Source organism: Oncorhynchus mykiss, chromosome 22 (assembly GCF_057628025.1).
Source record: "Oncorhynchus mykiss isolate SJ-2025 chromosome 22, ASM5762802v1, whole genome shotgun sequence".
Lineage (NCBI taxonomy): Eukaryota > Metazoa > Chordata > Actinopteri > Salmoniformes > Salmonidae > Oncorhynchus > Oncorhynchus mykiss.
In genome coordinates this window covers 45,061,406-45,076,816 of record NC_143043.1, presented here as the reverse complement: position 1 = coordinate 45,076,816, position 15,411 = coordinate 45,061,406, and the positions used below count along the sequence as shown (strand labels likewise).

Sequence of the window (15,411 nt, the reverse complement as noted above, 5' to 3'; positions counted from 1 at the left end):
TGGGGCCTGCAGGTAGGCTGCAGAAGATAAGACAGGGGTATAGAGCAACACGGGTGGGGCCTGCAGGTAAGGCTGCAGAAGGACTATACAGGGGTATAGAGCAACACGGGTGGGGCCTGCAGGTATGCTGCAGAAGATAAGACAGGGGTATAGAGCAACACGGGTGGGGCCTGCAGGTAGGCTGCAGAAGGACTATACAGGGGTATAGAGCAACACGGGTGGGGCCTGCAGGTAAGGCTGCAGAAGGACTATACAGGGGTATAGAGCAACACGGGTGGGGCCTGCAGGTAGGCTGCAGAAGGACTATACAGGGGTATAGAGCAACACGGGTGGGTCCTGCAGGTAGGCTGCAGAAGGACTATACAGGGGTATAGAGCAACACGGGTGGGACCTGCAGGTAGGCTGCAGAAGGACTATACAGGGGTATAGAGCAACACGGGTGGGGCCTGCAGGTAGGCTGCAGAAGGACTATACAGGGGTATAGAGCAACACGGGTGGGGCCTGCAGGTAGGCTGCAGAAGGACTATACAGGGGTATAGAGCAACACGCGTGGGGCCTGCAGGTAGGCTGCAGAAGGACTATACAGGGGTATAGAGCAACACGGGTGGGGCCTGCAGGTAGGCTGCAGAAGGACTATACAGGGGTATAGAGCAACACGGGTGGGGCCTGCAGGTAGGCTGCAGAAGGACTATACAGGGGTATAGAGCAACACGGGTGGGGCCTGCAGGTAGGCTGCAGAAGGACTATACAGGGGTATAGAGCAACACGGGTGGGGCCTGCAGGTAGGCTGCAGAAGGACTATACAGGGGTATAGAGCAACACGGGTGGGGCCTGCAGGTAGGCTGCAGAAGGACTATACAGGGGTATAGAGCAACACGGGTGGGGCCTGCAGGTAGGCTGCAGAAGGACTATACAGGGGTATAGAGCAACACGGGTGGGGCCTGCAGGTAGGCTGCAGAAGGACTATACAGGGGTATAGAGCAACACGGGTGGGGCCTGCAGGTAGGCTGCAGAAGGACTATACAGTGGTATAGAGCAACACGGGTGGGGCCTGCAGGTAGGCTGCAGAAGATAAGACAGGGGTATAGAGCAACACGGGTGGGGCCTGCAGGTAGGCTGCAGAAGGACTATACAGGGGTATAGAGCAACACGGGTGGGGCCTGCAGGTAGGCTGCAGAAGGACTATACAGGGGTATAGAGCAACATGGGTGGGGCCTGCAGGTAGGCTGCAGAAGGACTATACAGGGGTATAGAGCAACACGGGTGGGGCCTGCAGGTAGGCTGCAGAAGATAAGACAGTGGTATAGAGCTACACGGGTGGGGCCTGCAGGTAGGCTGTAGAAGATAAGACAGTGGTATAGAGCAACACAGGTGGGACCTGCAGGTAGGCTGCAGAAGATAAGACAGTGGTATAGAGCAACACGGGTGGGGCCTGCAGGTAGGCTGCAGAAGATAAGACAGTGGTATAGAGCTACACGGGTGGGGCCTGCAGGTAGGCTGCAGAAGGACTATACAGGGGTATAGAACAACACGGGTGGGTCCTGCAGGTAGGCTGCAGAAGGACTATACAGGGGTATAGAGCAACACAGGTGGGGCCTGCAGGTAGGCTGCAGAAGGACTATACAGGGGTATAGAGCAACACGGGTGGGGCCTGCAGGTAGGCTGCAGAAGGACTATACAGGGGTATAGAGCAACACGAGTGGGGCCTGCAGGTAGGCTGCAGAAGATAAGACAGTGGTATAGAGCTACACAGGTGGGGCCTGCAGGTAGGCTGCAGAAGATAAGACAGTGGTATAGAGCTACACGGGTGGGGCCTGCAGGTAGGCTGCAGAAGGACTATACAGTGGTATAGAGCAACACGGGTGGGGCCTGCAGGTAAGGCTGCAGAAGATAAGACAGTGGTATAGAGCTACACAGGTGGGGCCTGCATGTAGGCTGCAAAAGGACTAACAGTTCTTAACAGTTCTTCTGGAGAAAGATCAACATATTTGCCTTCTCTGGCAGAAGTCGGGACCTCCCCTGGCTTATTGTGTTCCCTGCAGTCGAAAATACCCTCTCGCTAGGGGTGGAGGAGGCTTGAGCGCAGAGGTAGCTTGTTGTAATGTTTGTGAGGAGGGGCAGAGTATCTCTTCTCCCACCACCACTACACAGGATCTTCAGCCATGGAGATGGGAGGCAGGCCTTTGTAGAGCTCCACCTCTAGGTCAACACACTCACTGAAGGTGGGGGATGAGGTGTCCTGTTGGATCATCAACCTCAACTTCCTGTCCTCCTCTGAGAACAGCTCCTCCAAGGATCTCCTCCAGTTCTTCTCCTTCTCCTTCAGACTCCCCCTCCTGTTGCTGGTGCCCTGTGTCTGTCTGCTCCGGCTCCTCTGACAGCCTTGGTGTTGCTCCTGTCACATTGGCCTCAACAGTTGCCTTCCTCAGCCTGTCCCAGGTGAAGTAACTCACCAGCCTCCCTTGAAATCTGGGGTCCATTGCTGTGGCCTCATGCAGGAAGGCTTGAATGTACTCACCCTGATAGCACTCGGAGAGGTTCTCCCAGATATTGTCTTTGATGGTTGCCACTAACGTTGTATCTTCATGCTTCACAGTGAAGTGCTCTTGTGGAGGATGGGTTTGATCTGTCCACAGGTCGCATTCTTTTCACATGACACACACAGTGTGGATGTATAGAGGATTCTCATGAGCTGGACAAACTTCCTCAGTCTTAAGGAAGTCCTCGTCCTTCAGACGGTCCAGGTTGTCCTTGGTCGTTGCTTTTCTCAGTCGTGGATCCAAGGCCGCTGCTTGGATCACTGCCTACTGCTCCATGAATCTCTCTATCATTAGATAGAGTTCCATCTGGTCCTGACATCAAGGATGAGTGTTGCAGAAGGTCTGAAACAACAACAAAAAACAACATACATTTATTTACCGCACACTTGAATATTTAATTAAATTGTTAAATGTGGGAATTTCAAAATAATACTTTAATAGATTGAACTGGCTTCTTACCAAGGAGCTGCTGCTTTTCCTTCAAAACTGTTTTGGACATCGAGGATCTCTTGAACCACATGACCACTGCTCTGATTCAGGCTGCCCATTTATCAATGGAAGTAATATTGTAGATTTTATGTGCTGCTAGATTTACTATGTGCACAAAGCTCTTGAAGGCAACATCCATATTGCCAGCAATATCAACAGTCACAGCTACAATATTTCTCGGCTCTGTCTCAAACTCTTCCTGAATGTCTGAGATCTCCTCTGCCACTACTTCGCCAGTTTGCGATTTGTACACTGCCCTGGTGTGGAGGACCTTCTATTTTACACTGTCCTGGTGTGGATGACCTTCTGTTTTACACTGTCCTGGTGTGGATGACCTTCTGTTGTACACTGTCCTGGTGTGGAGGACCTTCTGTTGTACACTGTCCTGGTGTGGAGGACCTTCTGTTGTACACTGTCCTGGTGTGGAGGACCTTCTGTTTTACACTGTCCTGGTGTGGAGGACCTTCTGTTTTACACTGTCCTGGTGTGGAAGACCTTCTGTTTTACACTGTCCTGGTGTGGAAGACCTTCTGTTGTACACTGTCCTGGTGTGGAGGACCTTCTGTTGTACACTGTCCTGGTGTGGAAGACCTTCTGTTTTACACTGTCCTGGTGTGGATGACCTGTTGTACACTGTCCTGGTGTGGATGACCTTCTGTTTTACACTGTCCTGGTGTGGAGGACCTGTTGTACACTGTCCTGGTGTGGATGACCTTCTGTTTTACACTGTCCTGGTGTGGATGACCTTCTGTTAAACACTGCCCTGGCTTGTGTACTGCACTGTAACAGAGAGATAGTGGTCCTGACAGAGGCTGGTCCACCCGTCTGATGAGATGTCCAGCTTTGGCACGTCCTTCAGCTCAGTGATCACATTGGCCTTTTCTGCACCACACCAGGTAGGAATGAATATGTCTCTAAGGTAACTCCTGGAGGGAGGGGTGTATTTGTGTTGAGTGCCTTGCTCATCTCCCTACAGTACAATAACTGTTTTCATGTGTTGAATTATCATTATTGTATTGTGGAGTGATGGGACTAATACAACCCTTTTATACTACTATATCCTAAACATTAATATAACTCAACATATACTGACAGACTGTTACCTGAAGTCCTTGGAGTCCACTGTTGCAAAGGGGTGTAGGCCATTCACTATGACCTTGGTCACGGTTAGGTTGCACTCGTTCACCCTCTCCTCAGTCATCCTCCCACTAGCTGCCAGCGTGAAGGGGCTTTGGGCTTGTCTTTGGCTTGGACCAGCAGTATTAGAGGGAGGAGTGGGTTGGTTCATTGTAGCTGCAACTTTAACAAAAAAGTAGCAAAATCTTTAAATGGGTGATTACATTTTATGAACACACCCATAGCTCAACAATCAGCTGGCTAATGGTTCCTTTTGATCAGGAACCCATGTTCTCATAATTGAGTTAACTTGTTATGGCTGCAATCCCGTTAACAGGATAATTGTCATCAACAACCTCTGAATTGCATACCTCTACATTCAATGAATATTACTAAAAATATTTATATTCATGAAATCACAAGTGCAATATAGGAAAACACAATTTAGCCTGTTAATCCACCTGTCATGTCAGATTTTGAAAATGATGCTTTACAGCGAAAGCAATCCAAGCGTTTGTGTAAGTTTATCGATCGCTCGACAAAACATTAAGTACACTTAGCATCAAGTAGCTTGGTCACGAAAATCTGAAAAGCAATCAAATTAATCGTTTACCTTTGATGATCTTCGGATGTTTTCACTCACGAGACTCCCAGTTACACAACAAATGTTCCTTTTGTTCCATAAAGATTATTTTTATATACAAAATACCTCTGTTTGTTTGGCGCGTTATGTTCAGAAATCCACAGGAAAGAGCGGTCACGACAACTCAGACAAATTCCAAATAGTTTCCGTAATGTCCACAGAAACATGTCAAACGTTTTTTATAATCTATCCTCAGGTTGTTTTTAAAATATATAATCGATAATATATCAACTGCAAATGTCTTTATCAGTAGGAGAGGGAAAAGTAATGGCTGTCCAAACTCTGTTGCGCGAGCAAAACTCATGCGACCACTTGACGCGATGTTATCTTTCTGGCTCATTTTTCAAAATAAAAGCCTGAAACTATGTCTGAAGACTGTTGACACCTTGAGGAAGTGATAGGAAAAGGAATCTGGTTGATATCCCTTTAAATGGAGCAAAGGGAGGCTATGGAACATGGAGTTTTCAAAATAGAAGCCACTTCCTGGTTTGATTTTCCTCAGGGTTTCGCCTGCAATATCAGTTCTGTTATCCTTACAGACAATATTTTGACAGTTTTGGAAACTGTGTTTTCTATCCAATACTACTAATAATATGCATATATTAGCAACTGAGACTGAGGAGCTGGCCGTTTACAATGGGCACCTTTTCATCCAAGCTACTCAATACTGCCCCTGCAGCCAGAAGTTAACTCCGTGTGTGGGCTCTAGGCTGCTAGCATACATACCTAACGTAGATCAGCCAACGACAGATGAACTACGAGCTAGGCAGTCAAACTGTGCATTTCTCTGCCTGTACACGAAGCACTTTCGATAGATGTTTGGACAGATTGCTTGTGTTTCTGCCCTAACAAGCAAAAGTGTTGTTGCATTGTGGCAACGAGCATTGTCAGCATTGACTCTGGTGAAGTGTATCCACACTTTTGTATGTTTAGTTCTCTCTGCCATTGTCACTAATTAAGAGCAGGGTCTTTGTGCGTGCGACAGGCTCTGCGCGAGAGCGATCTCTTCTAGATTGGGAATAGTGAAAATGCATCATAGACGAATGTCTTAATCTTATTGCAAATTAGAAACGGTTGGTAAAATGTTTATGTAGTTTATGCAATAATAAATACATGTATTTTCCTCATTTCTCCAGTTCCGAAAGCAGAACTGATACGTTGGTTTATAATTTAGCCCCGGGGCCCATTTAAAACCTGGTTTTGGGACCCATCCCTAGTTCAGTGTCTTTATTGAGCTAGGCAAGTCAGATGAGAACAAATTCTTATTTACCGGGGAACAGTGGGATAATTGCCTTGTTCAGGGGCAGAACGACAGATTTTTACCAAGTCAGCTCAGGGATTCGTTGGGCCAGTAACCCAGTTACTGGCCCAACGCTCTAACCACTAGGCTACCTGCCGCCCCAAATGGCCACACAATCATATTACATGTCAGGAGGAATATAAAAGAGCTTGCACAAACCCCCTTCCCCATGTTATTTGTATTATATAATGTGGGAATATGTGAATTATATTATTATGTAACTTCTCTGAGTTAATGTTTTTCAGGTTGATACTGTATATGTACTCCATCTGTTGCCACGGTAGCCCGGCTATAAAAGGAGCTTGTGACACTGATCTTGGCTCAGCAGCTAAATTAATAAAGCTCAACTTTCCTTCGATTTCCTTCCTCAGTTCCGCATCGATTTGTACTCTGCAGTTCCTGGAAAGCCATCCGTCCCTGGCATAACAAGAGTTGGTTTGATCAGATTTGTCCAAGCTTTGTCGTGACCTACATTCCCTGACTGATTGGTTCCTCTGAATGTGAAGGGAAACTGAAGACAAGATGGAGTGACGAGAAAGTAGGAAGGGAGGAGGAGGGAGGATGATGCACGGGACAGTAGGAAAGAACCTGGCTGATTGGTTCCTCTGAATGTGAAGGGAAACTGAAGACAAGATGGAGTGATGAGAAAGTAGGAAGGGGGAGGAGTGGGGAGGATTGTTGGTGTCAAAGACGGGTCACTAAATATTGTCACTAAACAACTAACATCGGTTCAATTACTTGAATTACATGTAGTATCAACTCAAGAACTGTGGGATGCTGGAATGGAGTTTTCATTAAGCAAATATGCAACCTAGTTCAGCTCAGAAACATGGTAATTAACTACAATGACCATAATCCATTGCACTTTATTGCTACGTTAGGTTAGATGCACACAGACCACAGCCTGAATGAGAGACAGGATTGTGCACATCACAGCAACAAGAGAGAGGGATAGAGACAGTTTAAGTATGCCTCATCTTCTTTAAAGAACTAGTAAAATGATTGTCAGACAGCTCTGCAGCTAGCCTAGCAAACTAAATAGGATGACTCACCACTGTACGATATGGGGAGTATAGAGATAATGTTGGCTGGCTGCTACTGTCTGAGCAGAGATGAGATGATGACTTTAAGGAATGAAAAATAATAAAGCCGTGAAATAAAAACTAAGTAATATACACAACTGAAATGTTTTATTTCATAGTAATTTCTTATTTTTCTATTGATATTTACCCAATGTGGACCTGACAGAGACAATAGAATATGTTCAGTGATAACTGCTTTTGGCTTTGGAATTTCCATTAAAAAGCTCCTTCTTACTCTCCATGCCTGCCTCATCCTCTCCCTCCCTCCCTGCCTCCTCCTTTGCCTGCCTGCCTCCTTCTCTCCTTCTTTGCCTGCCTGCCTCCTTCTCTCCTTTTCCTGCCTGCCTCCTTCTCGCTCTCCCTGCCTGCCTGCCTGCCGCCTCCTTTCCCTGCCCCCTCCCTCCCTGCCTCCTCCTTTGCCTGCCTGCCTCCTTCTCCCTCTCCCTCCCTGCCACCTACTTTCCCTGCCTCCCTCCATCCCTGTCTATCTGTCTTCTATTGCTCCTGAACAAGCTGTCTCATGTCCACATTTCCCTCATTCCTCCAAGCTCAGGCTCTAGCAGTGCCCCAAGCCTCCTTTTCAGAGTCTTTACCAGAGATCCATCTAGCTCTTCCTTTCTTATGATTGCAACCATGTTCAGTATGTTTACATGTAAATACTATATTTCTCATACATATAGACTTTCGTGCATTGACACCACATCTACTTTAGAGATATAGTTTCCATTCAGACCCAAGGCTTGTATTCACCTAACATTCTCCCCCTCCCTCACTAGTCCAGTCCTCACACCATCTCAGGTGCTGGCTCACAGATAGTGGTGGGGGTATTGATAAAGATCAGCACAAAGACTGTTTGTATGGCCCTGTCTGCCGAGTCGTCAATCATCCACTCACTCTCTCTCTCTCTGTCTCTATGTCCCAGCCCAGTCTTCAGTGAGGATCTCAGAATGGGCCCATTGCCATTGTCCTCCACAGATAACTGAAGTATCTTTCGAGACCTGTGTTAATCTAACTTTCCCATTTATTATGCAAACCTCAAGGAGAAGGTGCCAGCCCAGTTTAAATAGTTACTGCCAATGTCAAATCAAATTTTATTGGTCACATACACATATTTAGCAGATTTTATTTATTTTTATTTATTTTATTTTATTTCACCTTTATTTAACCAGGTAGGCTAGTTGAGAACACCTTTATTTAACCAGGTAGGCCAGTTGAGAACACCTTTATTTAACCAGGTAGGCTAGTTGAGAACACCTTTATTTAACCAGGTAGACTAGTTGAGAACAAGTTCTCATTTGCAACTGAGACCTGGCCAAGATAAAGCATAGCAGTGTGAACAGACAACACAGAGTTACACATGGAGTAAACAATTAACAAGTCAATAACACAGTAGAAAAAAAAGAGTCTATATACATTGTGTGCAAAGGGCATGAGAAGGTAGGTGAATAATTACAATTTTGCAGATTAACACTGGAGTGATAAATGATCAGATGGTCATGTACAGGTAGAGATATTGGTGTGCAAAAGAGCAGAAAAGTAAATAAATATAAACAGTATGGGGATGAGGTAGGTAAAATTGGGTGGGCTATTACCGATAGACTATGTACAGCTGCAGCGATCGGTTAGCTGCTCAGATAGCAGATGTTTGAAGTTGGTGAAGGAGATAAGTCTCCAACTTCAGCGATTTTTGCAATTCGTTGCAGTCACAGGCAGCAGAGAACTGGAACGAAAGGCGGCCAAATGAGGTGTTGGCTTTAGGGATGATCAGTGAGATACACCTGCTGGAGCGTGTGCTATGGGTGGGTGTTACCATCGTGACCAGTGAACTGAGATAAGGCGGAGCTTTACCTAGAATGGACTTGTAGATGACCTGGAGCCAGTGGGTCTGGCGACGAATATGTAGCAAGGGCCAGCCGACTAGAGCATACAGGTCGCAGTGGTGGGTGGTAAAAGGTGCTTTAGTAACAAAACGGATGGCACTGTGATAAACTGCATCCAGTTTGCTGAGTAGAGTGTTGGAAGCTATTTTGTAGATGACATCGCCGAAGTCGAGGATCGGTAGGATAGTCAGTTTTACTAGGGTAAGTTTGGCGGCGTGAGTGAAGGAGGCTTTGTTGCGGAATAGAAAGCCTATTCTAGATTTGATTTTAGATTGGAGATGTTTGATATGAGTCTGGAAGGAGAGTTTACAGTCTAGCCAGACACCTAGGTACTTATAGATGTCCACATATTCTAGGTCGGAACCATCGAGGGTGGTGATGCTAGTCGGGCGTACGGGTGCAGGCAGCGAACGGTTGAAAGCATGCATTTGGTTTTACTAGCGTTTAAGAGCAGTTGGAGGCCACGGAAGGAGTGTTGTATGGCATTGAAGCTCGTTTGGAGGTTAGATGGCACAGTGTCCAAGGACGGGCCGGAAGTATACAGAATGGTGTCGTCTGCGTAGAGGTGGATCAGGGAATCGCCCGCAGCAAGAGCAACATCATTGATATATACAGAGAAAAGAGTCGGCCCGAGAATTGAACCATGTGGCACCCCCATAGAGACTGCCAGAGGACCGGACAGCATGCCCTCCGATTTGACACACTGAACTCTGTCTGCAAAGTAGTTGGTGTTATTGCGAGTGTAGCAAAATGCTTGTATGTGGCATCAATATGAGTCAAACATGAATTCTAGTGTCAAAATTGGCTATAAAGTGTAGATAGGATAATTTTGGTCATAAAGTCACTCGTCTAAAACTGAGTTTGTAACATCCTTGCGTCACAATGGGTAATTGAAGGTTGGGTTTTGATTTAATGATGTCCATTTGTCCACTGACATGGAGCGCTGCGGTGATTTGCTCTCTATCCAATAGCATAGACCTGCCCAGCAGCTCCGACTTTGTTCAAATAAGATAACACGTTGTTTTACTTGAAAAGTGCTGCACCAAACACCTTAGTTAGATATAAAATTGCGCATCTAAAACATCCTTTGGAATAGCATATATTAGAATCACTGGCCACTTTTAGAAATGGATCTCTAGTCTATTTAATAATGTTTCCGTTTCTAGCATTACTCATCTCGTATGTATAAACTGCACTCCACACTATTCTACGGTATCTTAGTCACTTTTAAATTGTGTTTACATATTGTGTCATCCATTTCATATGTGTATATACTGTATTGTGTTCTATACTACATCACTGACTGTTAACCTTTCTGGCGCAGGTGTTCCGCTAGCGCCCCACCTTGACAACATCCGGTGAAATTGCAGAGCGTGAAATTCAAATGACAGGAAATAGAAATATTTAACATTCATGAAAATACAAGTGTCATACATCAAAATAAAGTTTAACTTCTTGTTAATCTAGCCACTGTGTCAGATTTCAAAAAGGCTTTACGGCGAAAGCACACCATGCGATTATCTGAAGACAGCGCCCCACATACAAAAGCATGAAAAACATATTTCAACCAAGCAGGTGCGCCACGAAAGTAAGAAATAGCGATATAATAAATGCCTTACCTTTGAAGATCTTCTTCTGTTTGCACTCCTAAATGTCCAAGCTACATCACAAATGGTAATTTTGTTCGATAATGTCCTTCTTTATATCCCCAAAAACTCAGTTTAGCTGGCGCGCTTCATTCAATAATCCACCGGTTTCCCTCCATCAAAATGCATACAAAATTAATCCCAAATGTTACCAATGACCATATCCAAACAAGTCAAACAACGTTTATAATCAAACCTAAGGTACTCTAATACGTAAATAACGATCAAATTTAAGACGGAGAATCGTTATTGTCTTTACCGGAGATAAACAACAAAGAACTCGCTCTCATCCACACACATGAAAACACTACAGCCAAAATGGGAGCCACTTAGAAAAACGACAAATTCTAGCTCATTTTTCAAGCCTGAAACTCTTTCTAAAGACTGTTGACATCTAGTGGAAGCCCTAGGAACTGCAATCTGTGAGGATTTCGCCTCATAATTAACATGACAGCCAATGTGAAACAGTGGTAGCCTGAATTATTTTTTGGTGGCGGGTCGTTTGTCCTCAGAGTTTCGCCTGCCTTATCAGTTCTGTTATACTCACAGACATTATTTTAACAGTTTTAGAAACCTTAGTGTGCTTCCTATCCAAATCTACCAGTTATATGCATACCATGCTTCTGGGCCTGAGTAACAGGCAGTTTACTTTGGGCACGCTTTTCATCCAGATGTCAAAATACTGCCCCCAAGCCCAAAGAGGTTAAACAGCCATCTCCAGCACATCAGAGGCTGCTGCCTATAGACATAGATTAACCACTTTTTAAAGAAATGAAACACTAGCCACTTTAATAATGTCTCCGTATCTTGCATTACTCATCTTATATATGTAAACTGTACTCTACTATTCTACGGTATCTTAGTCACTTTAATTGTGTGTAAATATTGCGTCACGCATCTATGTACAGTGGGGCAAAAAAGTATTTAGTCAGCCACCAATTGTGCAAGTTCTCCCACTTAAAAATGAGAGAGGCCTGTAATTGGCTTCGTAAGAAGCATTTCAAGGTCCTGGTGTGGCCTAGCCAGTCTCCAGATCTCAACCCCATAGAAAATCTTTGGAGGGAGTTGAAAGTCAGTGTTGCCCAGCAACAGCCCCAAAACATCACTGCTCTAGAGGAGATCTGCATGGAGGAATGGGCCAAAATACCAGCAACAGTGTGTGAAAACCTTGTGAAGACTTACAGAAAACGTTTGACCTCTGTCATTGCCAACAAAGGGTATATAACAAAGTATTGAGATAAACTTTTGTTATTGACCAAATACTTATTTTCCACCATAATTTGCAAATAAATTCATTAAAAATCCTACAATGTGATTTTCTGGATTTTTTTCTCTCATTTTGTCTGTCATAGGTACACTTCAACTATGATGAAAATTACAGGCCTCTCTCATCTTTTTAAGTGGGAGAACTTGCACAATTGGTGTGGCTGACTAAATACTTTTTTGCCCCACTGTATATACTGTGCTCTATACTATGCCACTATCTTAGTCCAATGCCGCTCTGACATGTATCTATGTATGTATATATATTCTTAATCCATTCCTTGCTTAGATTTACGTGTGTTTTGGGTATATGTTGTGAAACTGTTAGATATTACTGCACTGTCGGAGATAGAGACACAAGCATTTCGATACACCCGCAGTAACATCTGCCAAACACGTGTGTGTATGTGACCAACAAAAATTTGATTTGATTTGGTGTCATCTAACTGAAGGTTGAGGCTAAACATAGTGTACGCGGGGAGTGGCTGTGTTTCCCCACTCTGTCAGCACATGTTTGACAGTCAGCAGCCCAGAGCTGCCAGTCTGTTCCCTGTGGCTTAGAACTGGCCTGGGGCTGTGACATGGACTTACCTCTGTGGAGCACCGTGTCAACACCATCCCCTCACTGGCACAGCACTGCAGTGTGTCACATGGGAGAGTGGGAGGGGCAGAAGGGAGACAAGTGGTTGTCACTGTGTCCCTGGTGTGACTGTGCTATGGGAGATGGACAGTGATAGGTAGCAGCTACTCAGACCTGGCTGCCATGGAGACTTGAGGCATGGGGAGTTTGCTAGGAGACACACAAATAATTTGTTATTTTCTTGTTCCCTATTTCTCACCCCCCTGCCCCTTTCTCCACCACCCCCTGCCCCTCTCTCTACAGAAGCACAACCAGGGTCAGGTCTTACTGGAGGAAGTGTTTAAACACCTGGAGCTGACAGAGAGGGATTACTTCGGCCTGCATCTGTCCGACGACTCCTCTGACAGCCCGGTAGGTGCCAAGGTCAGACTCTTGATGGCAAAACACCTTTTTACACTTCAGTCAACACTGTCTCGTTCACTACTGTCCATCTCCATCAAGTCTTTCACTTGAGGACAGCCTTTTCCTGCTTTCACCTAAATGTAACTCTCTGTGGTGAATTTAGTCTTCAGACAAGTGTGTTGCTATGAGAAATGGAGGGGGTGGAGAGGGATAAGATGGGGAATTATTCTTCTACATAACCCGTTGTACAATCCATCTGTTAGCCTAAGTCATGTTGGAAGCCTGTATGTTAATGGGACATTGCCTGCCACTGCACACTATACTACAACACAGCTGATGGTCGCCTCGCTTTGAGTCCTAAGGAAACTATGCAGAATTTAGTTTTTTCATGTATTAATTCTTACATTGTCTCCCCAGAAAATCTTAAGCGTTATTACATACAGCAGGGAAGAGCTATTGGATAAAAGCGCGACGTCAACTTACCAACATTACGACCAGGAATACGACTTTCCCGAAGCGGATCCTTTGTTCGGACCACCACCCAGGACATGCAATCTTATCCCAGCGGTCGACCCAAAACAACGTTGCCGAAGGAAGAGGCAGACGGAGCGGCCTCCTGGTCAGGCTCCGTAGGCGTACACAACGCCCACCGCTTCAGAGTATACTACTCACCAATGTTCAGTCTTCTGACAACAAGGTAGATGAAATTAGAGCAAGGGTTCCCTTTCAGAGAGACATCAGAGATTGTAACATTCTCTGTTTCACGGAAACATGTCTTTCTTGGGCTACGTTGTCGGAGTCGGTTCAGCCACCGGGCTTCTTCATGCATCGTGCTGACAGAAATAAATACCTCTCTGGGAAGAAAAAAGGCGGTGGTGTATGCTTCATGATTAACGACTTATGGGGTAATCATAACAACATACAGGAACTCAAGTCCTTCTGCTCACCCGACCTAGAATTCCTTACAATCAAAAGCCGGCCATATTATCTCCCAAGAGAAGTCTTGTCAGTTATCGACACATTTGTGTATATACCCCTCAAGCAGACACCACGGCGGCCCTCAAAGGAACTTCACTGGACTTTATGTAACCTGGAAACCATATATCCTGAGGCTGCATTTATTGTAGCTGGGGATTTTAACAAAGGACATCTGAGAACAAGGCTACCTATATTCTACCAGCATATTGATTGCAGCAGTCGCGCAAACAATACACTCGATCACTGCTACTCTAACTTCCGTGATGCATACATGGCCCTCCCTTCGGCAAATCCGACCACGACTCCATCTTGCTCCTACCGTCTTATAGGCAGAAACTCAAACATGACGTACTGGTGACTAGAACCATTCAACGCTGGTCTGACCAATCGGAATCCACACTTCAAGATTGTTTTGATCACGCAGGCTGGGAAATGTTCCGGGCAGCCTCAGAGAATAACATTGATCTATACGCTGACTTGGTGAGTGAGTTTATAAGGAAGTGCATTAGAGATGTTGTACCCAATGTGACTATTAAAACCTAACCTAACCAGAAACCGTGGATGGACGGTGGCATTCGCGCCAAACTGAAAGCGCAAACCATTGTTTAACCATGTTAAGAGGACTGGGAATATGGCCGAAAATAAACAGTGTAGTTATTCTCTCCGCAAGGCAATCAAACAAGCGAAATGTCGGTATAGGGACAAAGTGGAGTCGCAATTCAACAGCTCAGACACGAGACGTATGTGGCAGGGTCTACAGACAATCACGGACTACAAAAATAAAACTAGCCACGTCACGGACAACGTCTCGCTTCCAAACAAACTAAACACCTTTGCCCGCTTTGAGAATAATACAGTGCCACTGTTGCGGCCCGCTAACAAGGGCTGCGGCTTCTCCTTCTCTGTGGCCGACGGGAGTAAGACCTTTTAAACGTGTTAACCCTCGCAAGGCTGCCAGCCCAGACTTCATCCCCAGCCGCGTCCTCAGAGCATGCACAGACCAGCTGGCAGGTGTGTTCACGGAAATATTATATAGCTCCCTGTCCCAGTCTTCTGTCCCCACATGCTTCAAGATGTCCACCATTGTTCCTGTTCCCAAGAAGGCAAAGATAAATTAACTAAATGACTACCGCCCCATAGCACTCACTTCTGTCATCATGAAGTGCTTTGAGATACCAGTCAAGGATTATATCACCTCCACCCTACCATTTTAGAATAAGGCTTGATGCATACTGGTAATATTTTCAGATATTACACTTTTCTAATTTTGACAAAGTGGTTTAATTTCAAGTGTACTGTTAGCTAGCTAACGTTAACCTGCGGGGTCGCTAGCTAACGTGTGATCTTATTCTTCGTATCTGACACATTTGCTTGACTAGTTATAGCCGTTGAACCTGCTGGTTAGGTACCTGCAGATTCATGTAGGGTAGTAATGTCATGTTGGTCCATTATGGTCCATTGTTTTGCTTGCTAGCTAGCAAAACAATATCTT

The 15,411-nt window shown here is 45.3% G+C and overlaps 1 protein-coding gene and 1 pseudogene across 8 annotated transcripts in view; one reads left to right on the top strand and one right to left on the bottom strand.

The window, feature by feature from the left end:
• Window positions 1-15,411, top strand: part of LOC110502147 (tyrosine-protein phosphatase non-receptor type 4) — a 109,401-nt gene that overhangs the window by 38,009 nt on the left and 55,981 nt on the right. For 4 of the 8 annotated variants that reach the window (XM_036959300.2, XM_090216153.1, XM_090216151.1 and 1 more), the window contains one exon: window positions 12,843-12,950. In XM_036959300.2, coding sequence (XP_036815195.1) covers window positions 12,843-12,950 — 108 coding nt within the window. Of the gene's footprint in view, window positions 1-12,842; window positions 12,963-15,411 lie in introns of all 8 variants that reach the window. The other 4 variants (XM_036959301.2, XM_036959298.2, XM_090216152.1 and 1 more) reach the window with 1 other exon arrangement.
• On the bottom strand, window positions 2,121-3,032 carry LOC149972868 (uncharacterized; annotated as a pseudogene).